The sequence below is a fragment of the Astatotilapia calliptera genome, chromosome 6 (genome assembly GCF_964374335.1).
Source record: "Astatotilapia calliptera chromosome 6, fAstCal68.1, whole genome shotgun sequence".
In the NCBI taxonomy this organism is placed as follows: domain Eukaryota; kingdom Metazoa; phylum Chordata; class Actinopteri; order Cichliformes; family Cichlidae; genus Astatotilapia; species Astatotilapia calliptera.
The window spans coordinates 20,055,379-20,075,741 of NC_137427.1; the positions used below are offsets into that span (position 1 = coordinate 20,055,379).

The 20,363-nt window shown below is 40.9% G+C and overlaps 1 protein-coding gene and 2 long non-coding RNA genes across 3 annotated transcripts; all 3 read left to right on the forward strand.

Moving 5' to 3' along the window:
- Window positions 1–1,795: 1,795 nt before the first annotated feature.
- On the forward strand, window positions 1,796–11,954 carry melk (maternal embryonic leucine zipper kinase). Its single transcript, XM_026170915.2, has 18 exons — window positions 1,796–1,934; window positions 2,145–2,256; window positions 2,362–2,447; window positions 3,811–3,927; window positions 4,270–4,413; window positions 4,509–4,577; window positions 5,134–5,226; window positions 5,480–5,578; window positions 5,733–5,801; window positions 6,119–6,217; window positions 6,864–6,950; window positions 7,071–7,202; window positions 7,316–7,477; window positions 8,335–8,605; window positions 10,400–10,493; window positions 10,688–10,844; window positions 10,968–11,071; window positions 11,169–11,954. The coding sequence occupies exons 2-18, from the start codon at window positions 2,178–2,180 to the stop codon at window positions 11,344–11,346; spliced, it is 2,040 nt and encodes a 679-aa protein (XP_026026700.2). The 5' UTR covers window positions 1,796–1,934; window positions 2,145–2,177; the 3' UTR covers window positions 11,347–11,954.
- Window positions 11,955–13,231: 1,277 nt separating this feature from the next.
- LOC145429450 (uncharacterized) lies at window positions 13,232–14,335 on the forward strand. The gene is made up of 4 exons (XR_013909683.1): window positions 13,232–13,429; window positions 13,577–13,648; window positions 13,770–13,822; window positions 13,901–14,335. It is a non-coding gene; the product is annotated as an uncharacterized LOC145429450 (long non-coding RNA).
- A 354-nt stretch (window positions 14,336–14,689) lies between these two features.
- On the forward strand, window positions 14,690–20,046 carry LOC145429451 (uncharacterized). Its single transcript, XR_013909684.1, has 2 exons — window positions 14,690–16,044; window positions 19,564–20,046. It is a non-coding gene; the product is annotated as an uncharacterized LOC145429451 (long non-coding RNA).
- Window positions 20,047–20,363: the final 317 nt, after the last annotated feature.

The following is a 20,363-nucleotide window of genomic DNA, read 5'->3' on the forward strand; positions in this document are numbered from 1 at the left end:
GTGGTTGTCCCTTTACAATTAAAATAATCAGGGAAAATAATCAGGGGGGAAATAACTTTATACATCATCTGCAGTGAAAGTGCTTGCATTACAAGTGGTAGACAGAAGATGGGGTTCTGCTAAAATGCATTTATAGTTCACCTCTCACCTGTTTCTAATTACAGACTTCAGACAGGCACAGCTGAAGACACCTCTTCTGACACCTTAAATACATCTCTTCGGTCAGCCACTGCAATCACATACCTATAGGGTCAAAACAGAACACTTTCCACATTACAAAAAACACACAAGGCTTTCCTACCTGCAGGTCGTAATATACCTGTATATGAAAGCATGATTACCAGTATCATCATTCGTCCACAGTATATTGGTTTAAGTGTAAATACTTATACATAAAATATAAATATTTACTATTTGAGGTAATGGGAAACTCAGGAGGTTTTTTTTCTATTTCTTTTTCCATATGGGAATAATAGATGAACAAATCTGGCAGCATAGTGATGCAGTAGTTAAAACGTTGACCTTGCAGCAATTAGTCTGTGGGTCTGAATCTGTTCGTTGACTGGGGCTGGGAAATGGTGGACCCTGTGTCTTACCCAGTGTACGCTTGTATACGGTTGACCAATGGGAATAGGTTGCTTGGTGTGATAGTTTATATTATACTACATTATGTGGACAGCCAAGTGTCACTTTTACCAGAATCCACTGGCAAATGAAGGCAAACTGGCAGAAGTACAGTGCCATACGCTGGACAGTGTTCTGGTCCTGACATTTATGTGGGCTCTACTTAAACATTGTGGTAGACCCTTCCATTGTTGCAGAAGCCTTCCACACTATTGTCTGCCTCTCTGGAAAAAAAAAACTACTTTAGGAATGGTTTGGGCAACCTAGCAAATTCAAGTTGTTGACTTGTCCTCAATTCCCTAAAATCCAGTCTGAGTACCATCCGTGGAGACACTATCTTGCAGTTTTTTAACTAACATCTTGTTCCTGACAACACAGGATGCTTTCAGAGGACTTGCGGAGTGCATGCCTCAATAGGTCAGGCCTGTTTTGGCAGCAAAAGCGGGACCTACACAGTAGTAGGAAAAAGAGATTTCAGTGTTACAGGGATGAGTGTATGCATACCAAAACAAATAAATGATTTCTGACTGGCTGGGAGGTGTGTATTAACTTGTGGCTTGTTGGACTACTGAACCGTGTAAAGCCCAACAGAAATGCATTAACCCACATTGTACATATCTGACCAGACTAGTGCCATTAGTCCTTCCTATATGTACTCCAATATTTAACCATATTTAACCAGTATTTGTAGTTTTTGTATGCATTTAGAATATATTACTGTGCTACTTTAGCTGTATTTAGCTATATGTCAAACTACTAATCTGGGTTTTAGGGGCAAATATGTTTGTTTTGTACCTTCTTATATCCTATTTGGAAGTTAAAATAGAAATGCATACGCATTTAGCAAATAGATCATACATACACATAAATAATAAAGCACAGGTTTCCAAGCAGAACATGTATTGTAACAAGATGATGAAAATGATATTCATTTAACCCGTCAGGGGTTTTAATGTTGTCTCTGACTGGTAAAGTGAACCAAATATAACACCAAATATAAATACCATGTTCGATTTTTTTTTTTAACCCCTGACTCGTTTGTATAAAAAAAACAACTTGGTAATTAACGTAATTCTGATTGTGAACCAGCCTGCAGAATGAAAACAAAGTTGCACTAACTGTGCTTTTTGTTTTACAGCTGCAGTACTCTTTTTCACCACAGGGGGAAGCACGAAGCGCAAACCGGAAGCAGGAAATGTAGTCACGTCAACGTGCGAAATTCAAACTTCTGTAACAAAACATCGGTCTGCCGGACTCGGGCTTTACCGTGTGGTTAACTGACGCTGCCGTCTTCCTCTGTTTTCGTTCAGGTAAATGCAGAATATCGAGTACTGTTTTGGTTCAGTTAAGGTTTATTGTAGTTACTTTTACCAACTGCAAGCGGTATTAATGATTTATGTTGGCTACAGTTATGCAGTAATTGACGTTAAGCTAGCTGAACGGTCACAAACCGATAACCAATGAGTGCCAAACGTAGTTTTTTCGTGTCTGTTGCCAATTTTAAGCATTTTCCTCTCCAGGAAAGTTTACCATCTTGCGCCGGAGCAGGGAAGATGCCAATAGAAAGGACGGAGCATCGCGGAGCGGACGAGCTCCAAAGATATTATGAGGTTTATGAGACTATCGGCTCAGGTAATGCAAGGGTTAATTGATGCATTTAAGAAAACAATTACTATCTGTATCGTATCCTCTCTGAACCCTGTGTGTGTTTTTTCTTTCTTTCTGTTTTTTCCCCAGGAGGTTTCGCTAAAGTCAAGCTGGGTCGACACATCTTGACAGGAGAGAAGGTTGCCATTAAAATCATGAATAAAAAGGATCTTGGGGTAAGAAATGAAACCGGCAATAGAAAAATAGGGTCAAACACAAAAATATAGCTCAGAGTATAAAATGTCAGAAACAATTATCACAAGTTGTTGCATTCAAAAGTGAGGCAGCCTAGTTGTATGTTGGTGCCATTAGTCTATACTTGTAAGAGTTCAGTTCAGTCTTTATTTAGATCTGATAGTGAAACGGAGTGACAAGCAGTAAACAAATAAAAGATTAAATATTTACAAATATGTACCAGTTAAACTACTATTAAAACTGCTATGAACTACAGAGGGAATCATTCCTGGCTGTAAAACTCCTCCATCTAATGCACAGTACACACTGCCATAGTTACACCCTTTTCCACATCCTCTACAAAAATAATTTTAGAGTAAAATGTCAATCATATGTAATTTCTGTAATGTTCTGGAGATTGAGCTATTTGTATATATTGGAGCTCTTGGCTTTATTTTGTAACTTTGATAATGTATTGGATATTTAATTTAGTTCAGTATGTTACTCTTCTTGTTGTCTTGGAGCAACACTAACCACATAATGTCCTTAGCATTAATAAAGTATTCTGATTATCTTAAATTCAGAGTTTACACTAATGCAATTTCAGCCACTAGAACACAGATCAGAAAGTTATTGGTTGCATTTGTTGTCCATTTATCAGCAATAACAGCTGTTCAGCCAATAAAATTTGTTTCATGTTTGTCTGACAACAAACTGGTGATTTCCAATCGCACCAAGCAGTAAAATAAATTTGTGTTTCTATCAGAATTAAATTTGTTATTAACTTTTGTTCCTAAATGTCTGTAACTGTTAACTCAGTTTCACTGGCCTTTTGGTTTAGGTGCATGCAGGTCAATTAGTCATGACACATCATTTATAAAAATCAACAACTGACATTTGGCACTTTTCAATAACTATGTGCTGGAACTGCAATTCAAATCTTTTTGGCCGACTAATGATGGCAGCCTTCAACTGTTATGTTTGCTCAAGCATTCATTTGTTTACAATAAGAGTAAGATGACCTCGCCCTGAGTTGAACCTTTAATCTGGGGAGAAAAAGTCACGCCCTGGCATTTGTCCTGTTACCTTCCAAGTAATGCTGAAGCTTTTCTAACACCCCATTTTCCTCTGCAAACCGGACCTTGTCTAGAACAAGAGGTTTCAGAAAACATTAGTATGGGAGTGGTTCTTCTGAAATAACTCAGTATTTCGCTTCAGCACAATTCGCGGCTCTTGCTCGTCTTCAAATAGGCAGAACAAACAAAGAATAATGTTGTTGTTTTTTAAAAGAAAGAAAGTGTACAGTGCAGTAAACAGTATTTGTATGTATAAATAATTTACAAGAAATCCCTGTGTTTCACCTAGGATGACCTACCCCGTGTGAAGGTGGAGATCGAAGCCATGAAGAACCTGAGTCACCAACATATCTGTCGACTGTATCAGGTCATAGAGACCTCCACCCAGATATTTATGGTGTTGGAGGTAAGGGCATAAGCAATGTGTTATGTGAGAATGAATATAAGCTTAAGATCAATTTCTGGGGTTCTCCTCTCCCCCAGAATTTAATTTGAATAATAATAATAATGGTAAATAAAACTATGTTATCATTATCAACTTATTTTAAGTGATATTGACTTTTATGCTTATCAAATGACCTAAAATAACATGAAAAGCCACAAATTTCTTTTCGGTAAGGCAACACAGTTTTTTTTGATGCAACTATATGTGGGCTAGTTGAGATAATTATCCCCAAAACCTGCTTTGAACCAGAAAAATCCTGAATTCTTTTTTCTTCTTTCCCTCAATCTTTCATTTTACTTTCAGTACTGCCCTGGTGGGGAGCTCTTTGACTACATCATAGCTAAGGACCGCCTGTCTGAGGAGGAAACCCGGGTCTTTTTTAGGCAAATTGTGTCAGCAATGGCCTATGTCCACAGCCAAGGATACGCACACAGAGACCTAAAACCGGTAAAAAACAAACAAACAAAAACAACCACCAAAAAGTGTCATAGATCAGTTGTGGCTGTAATATGAATCTTAAAGTTTTTCTCTTTGAACTCTAGGAAAACTTATTGATTGATGGAGACCACAACTTGAAGCTTATAGACTTTGGCTTGTGTGCCAAACCTAAGGTATATTACCAAATTCCTTTTCCCTCTTTGTGTGTATTATAAATATTTAGCATCAGGGCGAGGGAAAAACGTTCTTAAGGCATTTGCTGTTTACCAAGGTACTCCTCAGTCTATTGTACAAACTAGTTCCATGCATAACACACTACACTGGTGCACGACGTGAGACAAAGCAGCACTTATGTAAAATTTGATTACCAGGCATATCTTTTTTCCAATCATATTGAACACAGAAAAACCACCCAGGGTCCTAAATATCTTTCTGAAAGGTTGTTTGTGAGTTTGGATTTTTTTTTTTTTTTTTTAGCTACTTTGGAAAATGTAGTAGTTAGTTATGGATAAGGCTTTAGTGTATCCTGATACTTATGGATGTTGCAATGAGGAAAAAAATCTCAGACAAACATCCATTTTATTTTTTCAGAAGCATGGGGAGTAAAATAATCATAAAAGGAACACTGTTGTGTAGCACATCATAACTAAAACTTAGACATGTGTATGCATGCTGTACTCGATGCTGTGTATAATCATGACCTAAATAGCATGTTGTTGCCTCTTGTAGGGAGGGTTGGGCTATGAGCTGATGACCTGCTGTGGGAGCCCTGCTTACGCTGCTCCTGAACTTATCCAGGGAAAAGCGTATATTGGATCAGAGGTATGACATGTTCTTTGGTAAATACAACTTTTAGAAATGCTGGGGTTTTAATTCAAAAATTTCTGAAGTCGCAGTATTTGCATTTGGCTTTCACCAAGATTTATGAATACCTGCCTGTTCCACGGTTCGAGTTTTTCATGGTGTCGTGATCACATTTGCTGGCGTGCAATTCAGTGCAACTGAGCTGTGAAATGTTATCTGTAACGCATGAAGCTGAAATACCGCTGTGTGGTGTGTAACTCCCTCCTCCCAGGCTGATGTATGGAGCATGGGAGTACTGCTGTTCGCTCTGCTCTGTGGACACCTGCCCTTTGATGATGACAACTGCATGATCCTCTACAGGAAGATTACAGTAAGAGCACTCTTATTTTTAAAACCTTTCCCTTAAGTTCCGGGTGCTGCTCCTCAATTTTTGTGGGCATTCAAGGAAACTCACAGCAAGCTGTTGTCTTATCATTATTATTATTATTTTTTAATGGGTTTCTTGATGTCTTCTTTATTTTCAGAGGGGTACATATGATAACCCAAAGTGGCTCTCTCCAGGTAGTATCCTCCTCCTCAACCAAATGTTACAGGTCAGTCAGTTTATTTGCTCTTGTCTTTGTATACCTGTCAGCCTCTCAACCTGTGATATGTATCATTTGTTTACTGTTCTCTAGAAAACTTGATTCTTTTTAATTAAAACTGAGGTGCAAATCTTCTTTTTTTGGTTGAATTACAGTAAGATGCAATTATGCATTTGCCACATAAATTTATTATAACAGAACACCTCTTACTCTTAGTAAACCTAAAAGCATTTTCCAAGATTTGAAGGCAAATCTGTTTCTGCTACAGATTGTGGACTATGTAGTTTTGTGCAGGTTGAGTTGTAGTTTCTGTATGTGTCCTGCAGGTGGACCCAAAGCGGCGTCTGACTGTCAGACAGCTGCTGGACCATCCCTGGGTGATGAAAGACTACAACAGCCCTGTGGAGTGGTACAGCAGGCAGCCGGTATGGACAGACACACAAAAAAAACTGCATAAGAAAACTCATAATTGCAAATGGTAGCGTTTGCTGTGACATCGCTTTTACAGCCTTTTTCAGGCTTTTCCCCCTTCTTTTAGATTGTCCAGTCAGCATACAAGTCATTGTTCTGTGACATTACCATAGTCCTTAACATCACTTTCTTTTTTTCATCGGGATTAGTGTATGAAACAAGAACAGTCTGCAAATGCACATCTCCACCAAGGCTGAAAATTCCACACTGTACATGATGTGGAACCAGATTAGTTTGTGATATATTCTTGAGATTTTGTCCAAGTTTTCTTATTTTTATGTGATGTGCATGTGTGAAGATAGGACTGTGATATGGATCTGTGAGGAAATGACCAGTTTTGCCCTCTGCTGCAATCCTGAAGAATCCTTCAAAACAAAAATCTTGGATCCAGATGAACTCCAAAAGTTAATTGGTACTAAATTAGGCCAAGCCTGAACCTCTGTGAACACATTTTTGATGCAAAACCTTCTTCAGCTGTTTTGAATAATCCTTCAAACAAACAAACTGAATCAATGAAAAACCTCCTTGGTGACGATAATAAAATTTGTCTGTTTGTAGCTTTGTGTGTTCACAGTTTAATCTTTGTTTTGTCTTTTGTAGCTTGGCTACATGGATGAAGACTGTATCACTGAGATGGCAGTAAACATGAAGCGATCAAGACAGAGCACCACAGCGCTGGTGAAGGAGGTGTGTGTCTGTATATGCATATTTCAGCATCATTATGTTGTATTTATCATATTATACTAGAACTTGTACTTAATTTCTGTTAGACATCTACTTAAATACATCTTAAATTATCTCCCACAGTGGCGATATGACCACATCACAGCCACCTACCTGCTGCTGCTGTCTAAGAAGCAGAGGGGAAAGCCTGTCCGCCTGCGCCCTGAGCCAGCTGTCTGTGAGGACTCCTGCTCGCCTCTGCATCAGGGACTACAGGTCAGATTTAGGACCAGAGCTTCCATGATGCTCTGCTCTTTTAAAGCTGCTTACAGCTGATACTGATACATTTTGCTGTTATGGATTTTATTTTTTTATTCTATCTCTGTTAGACCAGAAAAGCTCTGCACTTCAGTGAGGATGAAGACGCTTTGATTGTGGATTCCTTGGACATTTGCTCAGACTACATCGATGATTGCCCCTGGGTTTCAGTTCCACAGCACACACCCCAGAGGGTCAGAGGTCAGCCAGATGGAATCATAAAAAAAGACACGGTATGTGGAAGTTGCTATAAGTATAGATTTCTCTTTTCTTTCATGTGTCTAAATGAGTAGACTGAAGAAAAAGGTAAACTCGGATTGAAAGCCTTCTCTTTAGACACGCTGTCCAACCACGTCAGAAGCTGGATGCGTTTAGTCGTTCCAAGTGGCCACGCTTTAAGGCAGAGTGACAAACCAGCCATTGTGGGGAAGGGGAGGCAGATGTTTAAATGTTTAAAAATGGAAAGGACACCCACTTTTCTCGCCAGGGTGGTAAACATAGAAAAGTATTCCAAATAACCACCTAATTAATCCGAAGCAGAGAGCAACCAATCCCTGATTTCTCTCTTACTGCCGTATGTCAGAAAGTACAGTCTGAACGGGAAGTTACAGATACTGAATGAATAAGAAATTCTCCAGCTGATACCTGAAAGAAGCAGGGGGATGAGGTTTTGGGTGCTTTCTGGCTATCTGAAATGCAGTTCAGATAAATCCCAAATGCAGCTTTTTTTCTGAGACACCACATTTGGGGGCGACCGTGGCTCAGGGGGGTTGGGAAGCGTATCTGTAACCGGAAGGTCGCCAGTTCGATCCCCGGGCTCTCTCTCCTGGTCGTTGTGTCCTTGGGCAAGACACTTCACCCTGCCACTTACTGGTGTTGGCCAGAGGGGCTGATGGCGTGATATGGCAGCCTCGCTTCTGTCAGTCTGCCCCAGGGCAGCTGTGGCTACAACCATAGCTTGCCTCCACCAGTGAGTGAATGCGAGAGAGAATGAATAGTGGCATTGTAAAGCGCTTTGGGTGCCTTGAAAAGCGCTATATAAATCTAATCCATTATTATTATCATCATTTGTCTTTTGGTATTTTTAAAGAGGCTGGTATCGCCATCGGTGGAAAAAGGACATCCTTCAAGCCCGACCCCAGAGAGAGCGCGAAAAGCGACACCTCGCTACCATAGAGAGAGGAACCGAGAACAGGCCAGCGAGAACAAGGAGAATAATGATGTCCAAGACAGAGACGTTGACATTTTTGCCTTGCCTCCACCTCGAACGCCTGTATCCAGTAAGAGGAATGCACGCCTCAATAAGAATGTGTTGACCACACCCAATCAAAATGCTAATATCAACAGCCCCACACCTAAAGGTAAGAATCATTTCTTAATAGATTCTTGGTCACTCAACCAAAGACAGAAAATTGAGTACCGTACAGACAGTACAGAGCTCTGGGCATCGTACAGTTTATTTGTACTGTAATTGTTGTTCTCAACAAGGGTTTGAAGTGCAGTGCCTATTAGATCAGATTCGCATTAACCAGCTGCCCCTCTCCTCCACTCACCCCCTGCCCCCCCTTCATTTATCCGTCCCTCGCTTGGTCTTACACAGCTCTCATAATCACAAGTGCCACAACCACATGCCAAACATTTGCAAGTAAATTGTATTCTGGTAATAAACTCATTTATTGGGTCTGTTTTTATCCCAAAGCCACTCATATTTCTGTGATTTAGCTGTCATTTTGCCACTGAAAATGGACACACACACACACACACACATCTATCACTGTCAACTCAAAGGTGAGGTTATTATCAAGAAGCAGCTAATTCTGTTCACTTATCTGTGAATGAAGGACACTAATATGAACGGAGAATCATTAAAGTCTTAATTATTTGTCATAGCGACTTGTCTGCTCACATGTCCAGCCTCATTAGATGCCTCTATAAATTCAGCCACCAGCTCGCTGCAGCTGACCTAGTTGATGTTGAATCCTCGGAATACGGCTCAGACCCGCTCTCTTTACAGCCTCCTGCTCTGCAAACTACAGCAAAGTGCAAACGTGCTACCTGTGACTTACTTGTCCTCATATTTCTCTCTGACTCACACACACACACACACACACACACACACACACACACACACACACACACACACACACACACACACACACACACACACACACAGAGTGGTCTATGCGTGTCTGTCCCTAGGCGTGTGCTGTGACAGGTGTAGCTGTCTCTTTCCTTTGCTCACTGTCCCACGTGGGCTGTAGTGACATGTGTTCTCTTACCACTAAAGCCTAGCTCTCTTGTGTGTGCGTGTGTGTCAAAATCGTTATTCCTTTGTGTTCACAACTCCAGTGTCAAAGCCAGCCAGTTCGATGCATAAGAGCACAGGGCTGTTACCTAAGCGTTTTCAAATTTATTCTCATTCCAAACACTTCTCCCTGTTGAGTGACCTTGGGGTTGGTAAAAAACAAACCTTTATCCATGTTGTGTTAGCGGTATGCTTTATTTTTTGTGTTGTCTTTGATCAGCTCTTGATTTAAACTAGAGTTCCTGAGTGACAGTGAGTGAAACATTCAAACCCCAAGCTGACTATACTTCTCAGGAGCTTCACGGTTATTTCCCTAACACTACGATCTGACCAAAACAGTCATAGCCAAAAATGTATTATAAGAGGGGTTTATTTGACACTGAATTCCACATGAGTTATCAATTTTCAGTTAGATTTTTCCTTATTGGTTAATGAAATACTCACATATTTATAGTTAAATTATTTTGCTATAAAATTCTGCCGCTTGTTAAATTGGATTAAACCTGGATTCCTTCTCAGAGCCATCACAGGGTGGTGACAACGTCTGTGTAAAATCTATGGTGAAACAATCCTAGTGCTCACTTGATGCATGACTTCAGCAGGCACTGAAGACAGTCCTGATGAGTTTATGGCCTAAATCGATAATCGATAAGGCATACTGAATAAAACATGAACTGTGGTCTTTATTGTGCTTAGTGACACAAATAAAAGCAAGTATTCTTTAGGCTAGCCAACCAAATGAGCATTCGGTGTTTCTTGCTTTCTCAGTCAGATCCACCAATATGTATAGAAGTTCTATGTTTGCAAGGTAGTAAGTTTTCAACTTTCTTAATGCACTTTTTTCTGGTAGGTGGAGACGGCTCATCCAAAGAGCACAAGAAGAGAGCAGCAGAGAACAAGGATCCTGCAAATGTAGAAATCATAGCCTTCAGCCCAGAGCGGAGGTGAGTAAAGGTTCCCTAAATGGTGCTTTCCCTTCAACAGAATTTATTCTTTACTTTTAGTCATAAGAATGGGTCATAAATGTGTTCTTGAGTCCTTGAAACCAGTAACATGTAAGCCAATGGGAAGGGCAGTTCAGGATTCCTGAGCTAAAGTGAGGCTTTTTTTTTTTTTTTTTTTCCTCTGTGCTCTTAAGGTCCAGGTCACTGGACTTGGCTGTCACAGGAGACAGTGGGAAGAAGAAACGAGGGGGAAAGATGTTTGGTTCCCTGGAGAGAGGTCTGGATAAGGTGATAACCATGCTCACGCCAAACAAGCGACGAGCTCTGCGGGATGGTCCACGTAAGATTAAGGTAATAGAAAGCCGAAAACCCCCAAAGCAGATCCATCATCAGTAAAATAAAAATTCAAAGACAATTAATTTACAGCAAAATGATAGAAATTCTGATCAGTGGCTTGGCTGTGTTTTCCACCAGGCACAGTACAACGTGACTCTGACCAGTCAGACCAATCCAGACCAGGTGCTTAACCAGATCCTCTCCATCCTGCCGGAGAAAAACATCGACTTCACACAGAAAGGGTAAGAATTCCCGTTACCTCCCTGTCTTCTGACTGGTTTGCTCACTCTTGGACCAAATGTTAATGTTTCCACATTGTTCCCATTGCCTTTCCTCCAGGTATACTCTGAAATGTCAAACCTGGGGTGACTTCGGGAAGGTGACGATGGCGTTTGAACTGGAGGTGTGCTTGCTGCAAAGGCCCGAAGTTGTTGGGGTCCGCCGCCAGAGGCTGAAGGGAGACGCTTGGGTATACAAGCATCTGGTGGAGGACATTCTCTCCACATCCAGTATTTGAAGGGGGGAAAAAAAAGCACTTTCTTACCAGTATCTACTAGTCCTAAGTGAATTCGCACTGGCTTTCTTTGCTGAAGAAATACCACTGACTAACCAATGAGTGATGCAGATACATGGACAATGATCAGTCCTTCATTGTTGTTTGGAATATTGTCCGTAGGCTAGTCCGGAATTCCCAAAATACATGTTACATTAAATTTATGAGCATCACGTCTCAGGATCCTGTCTGTACAGTGCGTCTTGTTTTATGTAGAACAATTTTTAATTTCCATTTTCATAATGAGTAAGCTTTATGTAATTGATGTAAAGTGAGTTGAGGTGTGTGTCTGAAATGAAACGGGACTTCTTACACTATACCTTCCAGCTTCTTATTAACATATTTATGTCTTCTTCTTGTTGTTCTCCCCTGTAGATGCAAAATTTTTATGAATAGGATGAAGTGTAAAGAATGACTAATTCTCTGTACACATGTTTACAGCTTTCATCATGTTTTTATGTGGTTATATTAAATGTCCTTTTTTCTGTCTTGGTTTCTGTGTCACATGGTGTCTGTATGTTTTTTCTGAAAATGCAAAAGCAGCAAAAATAAATGATTTTCGCATTCATGAAGACAGATGATTGAGATGAATTCAGCTACTTTCTTAACTTCAAATGTTGTTTATTCATTCAGCAGTTGATGGAGCAGTGGTGTGTTTTACACTCTTGTCATCAGCCTTCTGTTCGTCCTCTAGGCTTCACTTCACTTTGGTAGAAAGATTGATGGTGATAGTTTATCTTAGCGAGTTTTTCTAAACATCTACCGTAAATGAAATGAGCAGTGAAAGGTGTCAAATGTCTGTAACGTTTCTCACCTCAGATACTTTTGAGTTTAAGACTACTGGCGAACAGACTTGTGGTTTTAACCGACATTTACTACAAGCTGCAAAAACAAAACAAAAAAATAGTTTCCAGTATTTTTAAGCGTTAGTAATCATTGTACAGTACACAGATAAAACATGGTGTATTAACATACTGCCCACGCATCACTGGGTTAACATAATAAAAAAAACTTGAACTGGTGTATCATGATTTTTATCATTTTTATGGCAGGAATGCCTGTGAGAGCATGATTGTTAGTACTAAGTGAAAGGCTGAAGTCATGATGAACATTACCTGCAATTTTGAACGGACCTAATAAATAAACAAACCCTGGTGAAAGACATTAAATGGTAACATAAAGACTATTAGTGCGCTTCGGCCCTTTGAGTAAACCTCCCTCTCCCCCTACTCTGACAGAATGCCACTTAATCATGACAACATTACAGCTGATCAGCATTTATTTGTAGCAGGTTCTCCTTGGTGTCTCAGTGGGGAGGAGAAGGGTAATGGTGGGGTGAGCTGATAATAACAGGAGGGGTTTAACCTTAATGGAGTGCGAGGGTAGGGGGTGGGACGATCATTTAAAGACAGGGGTGAAGGTTGGAGTTGGAGAGCGTCACATCATACTATGACATTCCAGTGACGGTAAATACCTCCTGCTGGCCTCAAGTCATTTTTTTAAGTGTTTTGGCACAAAAGCATGAATTTGATGTTTCATATAATTCAGTTTTATAGTTGCTTCAGTGTGTTTTATATTGGAAGGTAAAGACTGCAACAATACAGAGAAAACCCCAACAATCAGATGACCCCCTATGTGCAGTTACTTGGTGACAGTGGGAAGGAAAAATTCCCTTTTAACAGGAAGAAACCACAACCAGGCTCAGGGAGGGGCAGCGATCTGCTGTGACTGGTTGAAGGTGGGAAACAGGACAAAAGATGCACAAAACATGCAGAGAAAAGAGTCTCTAGGTGATCTTTCAGCTGTGAAAGTATTCTTGATATCACCCCTCCCCTCAAACAGGTGGCGCTGACATCCCTAAAGTCAGTGTGGAGTGGTTCAGGCCATGCTTCTTTTCTTTTTTGTTGGAAAACTGGCACAACAAGGGGGAATGTTGCATAACTTCCACAAGAGGATTACTTAAGTAAAGCTGAAAACTTTGCTGAATAAAGGTCGGTGTGACAGAAGGAAGCAGGAGTGAGCTGATACACAGTGGGAGCAGTGTTGGGTGAGAAATTAAACTCTTGCTGTTGTTTTTAAGCCATGCAGACACTGTCCTAGATTCATGTGCGAGTGCTCGTGAAGGCTAGTGTAGGCATTAAACCTTAGTGAAGGCTTAATGTTGCTGTTGAATTGTTTTGTTTGTTGATTTCAGGATTGTAAGTGTGAAGCTGTGTAGGAGAAATGAGGCTATTGCTGGCTGTCAGTCTCATTCTCCTCTTCCTATGTAAGTAGATGTCTTTTAAAGAATGCAACCATCACTGATGAGGTTTAAAAGCTTTGTTTGATTCAGTCGTGTTTTGCTCTTATCCAAGTAAAGTTGTGTCTGTATGTTGCTAACTTTTCAGGGCTTCACAAGACTCAGACATCTAGTGTCACCTTGCACATGAATGCTCGTGAGGTAGGTTGACAAAAATAAATAATGCTATAAAGAAATATATAGTGTGTGTATTTAACGCCCACCTTTTGTATCTTTTAGGCAGTATCGATGAGTGAGGCAGCAGTATCTCTCCTCTTATCGCCTCTGTCTCTGTACTCCTGGATGACCTCCACGTTGCTCAGGTTCCTTCTGTCCGTCCCAGCTCTCGTCTTCAGCTCCTGGTATCACTCCTTGCTGCTGATCCTGGCTGGGCCTTGGTGTGTTGCCACTGTCTGCTTCTCTCTGCTGGTGACCGGTCTCCATGTTTCTCTCTACCTACTTCACCTCGGGCTGGTGGCTGGGGCGGTAGCCATTTTGGCTGTCAGGCAACACAAGATGGCTGACGGTGACACCCCCAGGGAGAAAGTATTAAGCCTACAGAAGAGCGTAGAAGGGCAGCAAACCAAAAGCAGGCTAATAATTGGTAAAAGAGCTGCCCAGCAAGGCTGAGTTGTGTAAAATGATGATGTGTGAATAAAAATCCACCTTAGTTAATTGCTTTTACCTTTGTTTATTTAATGAAAGTAAACTTTTAGTTGATTTTTACATAGATTCTGTGTTTCTGTCTTTTACTGGGTTTGGGACAACCTTACAAGGAAGCAAAAAGAAAAGGGGAGGGAGGAGGGCACTAGTGAGTCCTCGTGCCCTAAATGAGGGTGAAAATATATCTGCTCGTTGCTACTTTAACAAAGAGCCTGCAGTTGTCCACTTATCGGTCTCTCTCATTTTCTCTCGTCGTCTTTAAACACGGCCCCCAATTATCTGCGGATTGTTGTGCTGTTTGCTTCCCATCTGCAGATGTTATCATTAGACGTGTCTGTCAAATGGAGATGAGAAGATAAGAAGATAAGAGAAGAACCGAAAATGTTCTGCATTCGTAACGTTTATGCAGCGGAGTCCAGCGGTGCAGGACATGCAAACCACATTCCTGAAAAACACTAATAAAGCGAGTTAACAGGGAGAGAAACTGCATGTGGTGGAGGCGTTGAGCCAAGGCGGCAAATGCTTGCCCAACCAAGTAAACAGCGTATGCAGACAAACTGTGGCTCCCTGATCACAGTGAAGCATTAAAACTGCACAGAAATAACAATCTTATCAAAATGATCAACACTGCAGCCGAAGGGTTTAGCCGTTTAAAAAGTAACCGGTGAACTTTCTGTGCTGTTGTCTGTACAAGCGTGCGAGAAAGAGACAGAGAGAGACAGAAGGGAAATGAGGCTGGATCATAGAGATTTATTACATGGCCGTGGCATCCTAATTAGCATAAAGACTGGACTGGCCCACTCAAGCAGAGAATTAAAAACCTTAATTGTGCTGTCAGCCTTCCTCTCTCTTTCTCACTGTTGACTCTACTTCATTCCGCTCGCATTCGTCTCCTCCTGCTTTCCTTGCCCTCTCTTCTCTGCTTATGAAGTAGCGAGCGTCCGTGCCGTTTAATTGTTGGTGATAAATGGGAAGCAGGATGTTTGTAATTGTCTCAGAGATTCGTGTGTGTGCGTGTGTGTGCGTGTGTGTAGGGGGAAGGACGACAGAGATCGTCGAGAGGAAGAGGACGAGGAGAGTTATCCTGTTTTGTAAGAAGAGAGTGGGGAAGCCATTTATCAAATGTTTGTTTGAAGGAGGAAAATTAGCTTGGCAGACGCAGGCGAGGAAGTGCTAGTTGGATTTGATCCCAGGCCAAGCTGATGCTTTTTCCTAGTTGTTTAAATCTCCAACATAATTCAGTGCTCACATTATAGAAAGTAGAAATGTTTCATGTTTAAGACTTACAAATGTTTCAGATTCATATGGGGATTACATGATTGAGCAAATGGGGGTCAGAAATGATATACTAGACAATATAGTTCATATCCAAATGATTAAATCTGATTGTATTGCAAAATAGACTTAAGATAGTGTCCGAAATACTTTTGTTTGACAGACACTTCTGTATGTTAAGGGCTAACATACAGAAGTGTAAGTCAGGTAAGTCCAACAGTCTAAATTAAAACTGTTTGTCTAAAACTGATGTTCTAAATTGACCATAGATGTTTATTTTTTAGCCCTTCGATAGATTGGCGTCCAGGTTGTACCCGGTGTCTCACCCAATGAAAGGCCATGAATTTGATAAGCATAAGAAAATGGATGAATGACAGGAACATGGCAAAGAAACTACAAAAGCCAAAAAGCTGCTGAGGCGGAGGATGGGAAAAGACGTTATGAAGGTGGGACTGAAAAAACAAACAGTCTCTCGAGCTTTCAGTGAGTAATCTTTGCTTATTTCACAGGTGAAAAAAAACCCCCTATGACCAAATTCTGATTAGCAAATTGGAGCACCTTGAACTCATAATTTTTTTCCCTGCAAATGACCAAAATCAGTTAATAATTTATACGTCCATTACTAAACTATCTTATCTTGGATTTATTCTTCAACCTGCAGTTACTGTCGCCTGTATTTTGTCCCTGTCATATTACTGTTGAATAATGAGATGCACACTATGTCATTTTTATTCCTCAGACTACTGAAATAAATTGGAGGCTCTGCTCTTTTCTTGCCCTTTTCTATGGTAAATTATGGTATTATAGCTTGATTGAAGAGAAAATTATGATCTAGAAACTCAGAGTTAATCAAGTCAGATTTTACTGAACCTGCTTTCCACAACAGGGTCAGCGCGTTTGGGATTAGGACCCACTGAAATAGGTTCTTCATTTGGATTCTTTAGTTTTTAGCACTTGTAGCTTTGTTATAGCTTTTTCTGTTCTTGTACGTGGACTACACCTCTGACCATCACAGTGTGAATATTTGCCAGTTTCCTGAGATAAAATCCAGTGAAAACCCAATTAAAAAAAATAAAATAATGGCATTTATTCACATAAAAGATGTCAACATAATCTGAATAAACGTAATATGCTTGCTCGACTGGAGAAAAATTAGTTGGATGAAGGAGGGAGGAGGAACACAGAGGAAGTAGGATAGCACTGAAAGGCTTTTCTAAAGGAGGAGGAGGAAATGTTTTTGCGAGGGTCAGTCCTGTTTGTGCGTCTCTGCTGTCAAAGCCTCTCCTGCAGTAGCAGACGAGGTTAAGACTTAGGAGGCCGGGCCCTCTCATACGGCGTCTCCCTCAGCACTGACAGCTCACTGAGGCACACACACGCTCACAGACAACACGCACTGCCTTAAACTTTCCACTTTACCCCAGTCCTCCTACCTCCTTTTAATGCATCTGCCCTTCTCTTCCCTCTCTGTCTCCCGCTCTCCCTTTGCTTCCATTTCTCTCATTGTTTTTCTGTTTCTATCGTTCTTCTTTTTCTTCTCACTCTCTCTAATTGGTCTCTGCTAGGTTTGCTTAGACAGGCCTATTCATCATAGCACTATCCTCAGAGACAAACCCTCAGGGAGCAACGGGGAGATAGACAGAGTCAGACGGGAGGGCGATAGGGTCTGCCGCTTGTCAACCCACTTCTCTCCTCTTTTCCCCCTCCCTCTTTACTTCCCCCTCTCCCTCGTCTCTCTGCTCGGTACGTAGATGTCAGTTTTGCAAAGGGAAGTGGGGGTGAGGGAGGTAAAGAGGGAGGGAATGTAGACACATTAGTTAGGCTATTAGTTCAACAAGCTGCTTCCATGCCTGTCAGTGGTCCAACATCCAGCCACACGCACACACTATTCTCACGTCTGACATTTGTTACATGTAGTATCTGTGAGAGAGTGATTGTGAGTGACGGGTTGAGTGTGGGGGGTGGAAAAAAAAAACTTTACATGGAGCTGAGTGTCTGTCATTTCTGGTGTCCGGAGAGCCTTAATGAGCAAAACACAGCATATAAAGACTTTCTACAACCCTGCTCATTTTTACCAGTGTCACTGTGTATTGCATTTCTGAGACTTCAGTGTGTGAGCGGACGCGTGCGTATGTGTGTTAACATGATCGCTGTTGTAAAGGGCAAAGAGAAACATGTAGAGCTTCATTGTGAGAGGTCCAAATGTCTGCTTTGATAAGGTCAAACGAGATTTTTTCCACTGTAAGTGTGTCAGAGAGTTTCTCTTCTCTCCTGATTTGATGGGCCAGCAGTCAGAGCAGCTTTCTTCTTCTTCTTGAGATTTGCTTGACTTAGGCGGTAATAAAACCGAGCGATAAAAGGTACACATAGAAAGTGCTTGTATGACATTTGTAACACAGGTTCAAGTAAGACAAACACTTTAAGGATCCCTGGACTCGACTGCTCCCAACCTTTTTAGCTTGTGACCTTTAATAATGAAGGTGTGTCTGGTGACATGATAAAAATGTTTCCAGGATTCATTCAGGATTATTTAGGGCTTAAGCATGTCCGGTTAAGTCAGAAGTCATTATATATAATCTTGCTGGGACTGAATTATTTTCTCAAAAATAGAAAAAAAAAACCGAAATTAGAAGGTATGACGGGCACTAGTAGTCCATCATATTAGAATACAATCACGTGAAAAACAAAGTACACCCTTATGCTTCCATAGGAATTAAGAGGCCAAGTAGCAGCCAGGTGTTGTTGCACCATTCAGATGTGTGATAACACAACATCAGAGTCATCCCAGGAGTGGACTTCCATGCAAATTCACCCTAGGGTCAGACCATCCAATATTCAGAGAAACACATTTCAGTCTCTACAGGCCTCAGTTGAGATGTTAAATACAAAGCTTAATATCTCGTAAAAAAACATGGGTGCACAGCTCAGATTTGCAAAGTTTCATTTGATCAAATTAAAAGACTTCTGGAACAATGTTCTTTGTAGATTAAGTAAATTTGTTTAGTCGTAATGCATAGCACCATGTTTGCAAAACTCAGCATGAACACCTGATGCCAACTGCCAAGCACGGCAGTGGAGGGGTGATGATTTAAACTTCTTTATTTCCTTCATTTGTTGCAACTAAGTCATATTTATATATTCATGCTATGGTCTCCCTAACTCTTCACTGAGCTATCTTGAACCTCAACAATTCTCTTACTTGAATTAATTGTCATCTGCAGCTACTGAGGAGGGGACAATTTAAAAGCAATCCAGTGTTTAACAGACTTTTCCATCACCAGTGTTCTTGCCTGCTGATAGACCACAACCACAGCTGGAAAAGACGGTCAAATCAATGGAAATAAGATGCAATTGAAACAAACCAGGAGATAGCATAGCATTAACTATTCCCCATCCTCAAAGATGTCTCAAGATGTAAACTCATAGCAGAAAAATCAAGGAGAATGCGCCTGGACATGAATGGAAAGAAAGCAAATAGAGATGGGAATGCAAACACAGCAGAAGTCATGAATATGCAGCACACAGCTCACCCCCTGCTCCATCCTTTTCCTCTGTATGTTTTGTCAGATTCTTGCTGCCTTCTCCTCCTGTTTGATTCAAATCCCCTGCTCTCTCACTCCTAATACCTCTTCAGCATCTCTTCTCCTAACCCCCCTCTCTCGTGCATGAGCCCCTCTTCACTAATCATCTGAGGCCCAATTATACTCAGTTGGCCCCGCACCACCTCACTACAGGGGCTCTGGAGGGCCAAAATATACCGATGCTGACTGACGTTAATTTGCATGACTTCTTGGCCTCCATAAGTACCACTGTTGTCTGTCTTCTGCCGTTGCATAGGAAGCCAGAGGAGGAGAAGAAGAGGTAGAACATGTCATGTTATGTAATCCGAAGCACTAGTAGGAGAGTAAAGAAGGCAGGGAGTGTCGCACTGCTTTCTAACTAAGTACTGTCAAACCCTTATTTTGCAGGCAGACATGGATCTGACAGGTCACACATCGGCTCTCTATCTGCCAGGCTAACGTTTCTGGCAGTTTGGCAGTGTTTGCCCAGATATCTGTAGTCTACTGGCGGATGCTGTCCAAGATAAAGACAATGTTGGATAACACCTCCCACCCACTCCATGACATGTTGGTCAGTCACAGGAGCACGTTCAGTGAGAGACTGAGATTACCGAAAAGCACCACTGAACGACACAGGAAATCATTCCTGCCTGTGGCCATCTCCCTGTACAACGCATCCACTTAACACACTGTTTGCTGCTACAGCTACACATGTTTCTTTTCCAACTATTTATTTATGAGTGACTTATGTATGTATGTATGTATATATATGTATATATTGTACTATTCTTAGTTAGTGTATTGTCTGTCTTGTCTTAATGTTGGTTTAAAATGGAGCACTGTAACAAAAAATAATTTCCCCCAGGGATCAATAAAGTATTCTGATTCTGATTCTGATTTCAGACTACGCAAACATAAATCTCCCATTTATTTATTTATTTTTCCTAGTGTTTGTTCTTTAGCTCATTTGCAAATAAAATTTTGGGCTTAAGAGGTTATCAGATCTTTCAGGATGCCACTTCACTAAAGAAAAACAGATACAGTAGAATTATATGTGGCTAGTTTTTGCTAATACAAGTTTTTAGATCCAGAAACTGCACATTTTTTAGACATGCACAGACAAACAGCAGCACCAATATCTGTGTCTCCTGATTTTAAATTCCTAATGTGAAATTGCTCATTGGCAATGTGATTTTACTGTCTTTCTG

Bases quoted from the DNA above. Each gene is read 5' to 3' on its own strand.
- melk (XM_026170915.2), top strand. From the start codon at position 2,178: ATGCCAATAGAAAGGACGGAGCATCGCGGAGCGGACGAGCTCCAAAGA. The intron at 3,928-4,269 runs GTAAGGGCATAA...TTTTACTTTCAG, and splicing joins AGATATTTATGGTGTTGGAG to TACTGCCCTGGTGGGGAGCT. The intron at 4,578-5,133 runs GTATATTACCAA...TGCCTCTTGTAG, and splicing joins GCTTGTGTGCCAAACCTAAG to GGAGGGTTGGGCTATGAGCT.